The sequence below is a fragment of the Apium graveolens genome, chromosome 4 (genome assembly GCF_009905375.1).
Source record: "Apium graveolens cultivar Ventura chromosome 4, ASM990537v1, whole genome shotgun sequence".
Lineage (NCBI taxonomy): Eukaryota > Viridiplantae > Streptophyta > Magnoliopsida > Apiales > Apiaceae > Apium > Apium graveolens.
The window spans coordinates 130,308,653-130,314,874 of record NC_133650.1 but is presented as its reverse complement, the minus strand read 5'-3'; the positions used below and the strand labels follow the sequence as shown (position 1 = coordinate 130,314,874).

The following is a 6,222-nucleotide window of genomic DNA, read 5'->3' as shown; positions in this document are numbered from 1 at the left end:
ATTTACATAAAACTTCAAATATGTAGTTCGACTAAATTCCTGGACATAATCTGGAAAGAAGCAGAAATCACTTTTTTTAAGGAATTTTACTATGATGTTTTAACTTAATAGTGTGTATCAAGGAAACTGGAGATGCAATGCCTTATTAAAGGTACACTGAAGAATGACTGTATTTAGCCTGATCTTTCAAAAAACTAACACCTGCTTGTTATCACTGACCAGGCCTGCTCATCTAGATGTAGTCAAATAAATAGTACGCAATGAAATACAAGTATGGTACAACAAAGTTACTGTAAAGATTGGTTCTCTCGATTTTTTGACAAGCATAATTTTCTCAGAAAATGATAATTGCTAGTTCTGTTGTAGAGTGCAGATGGAAAAATCTAGATGAGCTTCTTTTTTCTGAAGTAACGCTTGAGGTGAAATACCTGCATAACTGAAACCGTAATGCATACACCAATTGACATTATACTATACCATGCCACTCTCCCATTAGTTGTTTCACTCACTTCCCTCATCTCTGCTTCCCTATTTGAACAATCAAGAATGAGAAAGAAACGTCAGGACAGGTTTATATATAAATTATATATTCTTACGTGGACCTTTCACTTGGCTTTATGTAATTAAAAATTAACCTCATAAAATGACACTCCTTTATTCTTCTCAGACAATGTAAACTAGTACTACAAAATATTACTGCCTTAATTTCACAAATCGATTTACCTTGTCTTGAGATACATCAGATTCTGATGGATGGTATCAACTGCATCTTCAAGCTTCCTCAACTCCAATTCAACACCCTAGGATTACATTTAAAATGTTAAGAGGATAAGGAGAAAATAAAAATATCAAGAATAGATGTATATTTTGTAGTGAGGCAAAGAAGAAGTCCTTGCCTCAATTTTTTCTTTCCTTGCTACTGACTCCCAATCTTTAGCAGCAATTCCAGTTCTCCAGTCTAGACTAACAGTTACACCCGTAGTTGCTTTGTGACTTTCATCAACCCAAAAACATGCAAAGTAAGTTCCAGCCTCGGTAGTTGTAAATGCAAATTGACCATGAGTCACGTTTTCTTGGTGATGGAGATTATTCCCATATGGAGATGTTACCTATACATAAATTTTTTAATATGAAGCATTTGCCAGAGCTATCCTGACACAGTAAAACATTTCATTTGCATTATAGTATTAAATTTTCCCTTCTCAGATTGTAATATTTTGCAGTTTTTACCTATTATTCGAAAAGGTATAGATTTCTCATAAATGTCTACTTTCATGCACAAGGATTATTACCATTACTACGATATCTTTCCTGTTTAGTTTTTTTCTTATTTCTTAATTCTATAGCCCAAAGGAAAAAAAAGATTATTTATTTTTATTTTATTGTTCATGTAACATTACTTCTCACCACCAATATATTAGCTGTTGAGAAGGATTGTTGTTCATAAGTTGCTATACTTTCCAAGTCAAGAGGCAAACAGGCAATAACAACTTATATTAACTTTGATTATGTGATTTATCTCCATATTTCATGTATTGAACAAAAGATAATAACTACCACAGAAAACATTTTCCGCTCGAGCACTAATTTAATTAGATTGCCTGGAATATCAATCAAAGAACAATTTTAGGTTATAAATTGTTGGGATCAACCCAAGTCCCACAAGGAGTCGAGTACATCTACCCTTGCATTGAAAGCGTTCAATTTATAACTCTAAAAGTAGAAGGCCTCTTTAGATGTGCCCAACATATGCAGGCAGCCCAATATAAATTGATTCTATATAGTATTAGGTAATGTATTGACGGAGTGATGATAAATATCATGCAGGAGTCCATATCTAGCAGATGGTAACCATTGAACTAACCATTGAACTGACAAATTATATATCCCAGCAGGTCAGCACCATAAGAAAAATCTTTCACATTTCTTCTGTTCTATGCTACTAGCTATATGTTTGTTCTTTTGTATATATCAATATATGATTTTACAGGGAATGAAGAATATCTAAAAAGGGTTAAATCTCAAAATGGTCACTCCAGTGAAGGGCATGTATCAAAAAACCGATTCTAGTTATCGGAGACTCATTTGTACCACTTTAATATATAGTTGACTTAACGAAAAACGTTTTGAATTAACAGAAGTAACAGCTGGAGTCCAACTAAGCATGTCTAATGTACAAATCAAGCCATATATTTACAAATAATACATATATGATAAATAACCCAGCAGATATAACCCATTTAAACATCCATATATCCTATGTTCTCGATTAATGTCAAGCGTTACCGGTTGCTCTACATGATCTTAAGGATGTTAATAGGAGGGAATATAACCGCTTACTTTCTCAGTTCACCTGGCTGTTATCGGTTTTAAACGAAGTCACCATCCAGACTTTTGTACGTCATGTACCTATCACATCCACATCCTTTATGAATATCAACATAAGGTTGCCCTTGGTGAAGTGTTCATGCATTACCAGTACCATCCTTTGTTATTTTTTTTTATGCAAACCAGTACCATCTTTTGTAGAGCTAAAACCGAGCCGCCGTAATATAGAAATGAGTTACATGTTATAAATAAAATGCTTGACATTAATTTTAATGCTCAGGTTTTTATTTACAACCACACTGCCCACCAGTTTAGCTTTTGCTTAAAGATTCATAGTTGAAGTTCAACATTAGAGTTGATACAAACATATGGACTACTGAAGGTGATATATATCACGGATCACCCGAACAACGTCTAAAGTACACGTACACAATGCATCAGAAGAACACTGAGAACTCTGTTGTGGCTACAGGGCTTTAAGATGATATGAAGTTAAGAGCCAATGTATGAAACGAATTAAACTATTTCCCACTAGATCCTGGAAGGGAGTGATTTTTATCCACATGAACCATAATTAATGTACATGCATTTTACACTTTAAAATATTAGATCTGTGGCAACCCTGTCCACCTTGTCCACCCTGCCCAAGTCAACAATGCCACCTCCATTCTTCCGTCAAGTCAACAAGCTCAATTAACGGCACCGTCATTACTAGCAACTAAAGTGATACAAATGAGTTCCCAATAACTAGAATCATTTTTTTGATACATGCCCTTCACATCAGTGACCACATAGAGATTTAACCCCATCTAAAAATAATACAATTCCTCCACTAATTGTGTATATCCCATCCAATCTTATATGCTTTTTGGGGAATCAATAGAGTTTTGGCTCAGTGGCTATCTGTAAACTGATCTAATGACATGAAGCACTAAGGTTTTGTTCACTAGAAAGGAATTAATAGGCTTGAAAATAGGATGGAATTAAGGCTACTTTGGTGAAATTTATAAAATATTATCATTCTACTAATATTCATTTCTGTTAATTTTCAAAGTTAAAAAATATTATCATTCTTTGTTCCATGTCATTCTAGTATCACTTTTTACAAATGTTCTTTTCTGTTAATTTTCAAGTGAATGCTCTCATCTTATATTTCCTTCCCTGTATGTCTTACGTCTTTTTTAAGTTTCCTCTTATTTTTTTATTATCTTTTCTGAACCTAACATACCCTTCATTAGTTTTTATGTCATTCTGAAAAACATAGTTGCAACTAAAAGAGCAATTGTTTGGATTTTGATAGACTGAACAGGAGCATCCAGTGGGATCCAATAGCTACAATGGCTTCCTCGAGATTAAAAAATCTACAAACTCATATTAGCAGATGCTCAACCTAAATGAGCACTAAAGACTAAAGTTTTTAAATTTCATGTAGCTGTTGTAAAAATCCCTCGACTTGCAATAATACTGTTCTCAGTTCACTTGTGTGTTGAGTTTTAGAGGAATGTCTCGAAGGATGCAGAGGTGTTTAACGAGGTGCAGTAGGAATACAATAGCTATCCATTTAATTTAAAAAAACTGTTAATACACAAAAATTCCGGTCATACAAAGGTTTTAATATTAACCCATTTAATTTTATGCACTTTTTTTATTTTAAATATCTTCTCAATTCTATATATTTTAAAAATTACCAAAAATGATAATAAAATTAATATAAAAATCAGCAAAATTAAATACTTTGTTGCAATACAGTCATTCTTTACTCAACCTTTTTTCTTTTTTTACTAAATTACATTTTTTTTCCTCTTATCCAACCACCTATCAAAAGTAAGTAATATTTGTTTAATACATTTGTTGTCCTCGGTGCCCAGATCATTTATATACAAATGGATGGGACCGATGGATTAATGAAATTACAAGAGCTAGTAACTTAGAAACTAGTTGACGAAATGAGTTAATAAAGAAAAGAGGGGAAGAAAAAATACTAGGTAATAGAAGATTGGAGTAAAATATAGGAGGGAGGGAGAATAAAGGCATACCTTAAGAGAGATGATAGGGAGAAACTGGGAACTAACATCTTCCAAACTCACAAGTGAGAAATCAGCTATAACTACTGTGTTTTGTTTTAAATCTTCAGAAACACACTTTGTTGCTCCTGTACCGGCTACTTGTATCCATATTGCATCACTTGTACTTAAGCTGTACATCACCATTATATATATTGTCATTAATATCACTCCCATTGCTGCTAACTTCCGTGTTGTGTATATATATATATATGTATCTGTAGTTTTGTAATGAGGTTGATAGTCTCAAGGCCGAAGCTGATAAAAAAAATTAGATCTCTTTCCTCGTCATATTGTATTCTACTACTTCTCTATTGTAATTCATTTCAAAAGCGGTTCAAGTTTCGGATCTTTTAGACCACGTGCTTTTCACTCGCTCAAACTATTCTGTTGCCCCCTTTTAAGAGTTATGGTCTCCTGGGCTCTAATTCTCGTCTCTCTGTTAACAAATAAGCACTAAAAAATATTGCAATTTGCACTTAAAAATTTGTATTCCTCATAAATTGGTTTGCAATTCAGTCATCGGCCCTAAAGAGATATCTAAATAGGTACCCATGTGTGTATCGAAGAACTGAGCTCACACATGAGTTAGAATTGTGAATTCATGTGAGTTGGGCCACCATATACGAGCCGAACTCTCATACGAGAGTGGGGCCCATGAGTTGGTATATGAGTTGGGCTCTCGTATGCAAGCTGGGTTTTTGCATGCGAGCTGAGCTCATAGATGTGAGTTGGACTCTCACATGTGAGCTGGGCTTGCGGCGTGCGAGTTGGTTGAGCTGGACTCCCCGATATGAGTTGTGCTCTCATATGTGAGTTGGGCTCGCGATGTGCGAGCTGGGCTCCCACGTGTGAGCTGGGCTCGTGACGTGCGAGCTAGACCCATGAGCCCATATCTTGTGGAAAATGAAGGAAAACATCTTATTTATTGATTTATAGAAAAGGTCGTGCGGGCCGAGGCAACCAGGCCGACCCGCATTAAAGGATTTTGTGTATGACATGAAAAGTGACTCATAGATGTTAGGAATATGTTGTGTACTTTATGATAAGCTAAACAAAACACCTTGGTAGATTTAACTTAGTGAATTTTGTAGCACCCGACAGATGATCAATTATAGTCCCGACGGATGATTCAATATAGTCCCGACGGATGACTAATTGATATCCACTGGGTGAGTAGCTTATGTAACAATAAGTAATGTAGCACATTTCTGCAAACAACTTTGTGTAGATTCTGTAGTAGCATATTAGTCATGTTGACTTCTTGTAGATATGCAGAATAGGTTGATTAATTGTAAATATTAGATGTCTTGTAATTCTGCATAAATGAAATGGAATCAAGTGTCAAATAGCTACCTGACGGATGATCAATAAAGCTACCCGACGGATGATCAACAAGGCTACCCGACGGATAACAAACATATACTCGACGGATGATCAATTCAAATATCTGTTGACAGTGACAACACAGTCACATGCGTTGGGTGTTTGCCAAAGGAATGTGGCAGCCTGTTTAGCAGGGTTTTGAGAACAAAGAATGTTATTCCCTAACAATACAAAAAGAATTACAGAAGGGGGGGTTGAATGTAATTCTGTCTACTTTTTGAGATTTATGAAAAATGGTTCTAACTTAATTTATATCTAACTATTTGATTTGCAAAATGCGGAATACAGAGTTAAGTTAATCAAACATAAAGTAATAAAAACTCAAGTCTTTAAAACTTTCTGGTGGATTTGAATGTATCCACCAGATATATATATATATATATATATATATATATATATATATATATATATATATATATATATCAAGAGAACCCTATGAAACTTG

General features: G+C 34.5%; 1 protein-coding gene across 1 annotated transcript; it reads right to left on the bottom strand.

Moving 5' to 3' along the window:
• Positions 1-239: 239 nt before the first annotated feature.
• Positions 240-4,924, bottom strand: LOC141719777 (transmembrane emp24 domain-containing protein p24delta5-like). Its single transcript, XM_074522149.1, has 4 exons — positions 4,365-4,924; positions 897-1,109; positions 724-800; positions 240-528 (listed from the first exon to the last, which is right to left on the bottom strand). Exons 1-4 carry the CDS (start codon positions 4,566-4,568, stop codon positions 384-386), a joined length of 639 nt encoding a protein of 212 aa, XP_074378250.1. The 5' UTR covers positions 4,569-4,924; the 3' UTR covers positions 240-383.
• Between the last annotated feature and the right edge of the window lie 1,298 nt (positions 4,925-6,222).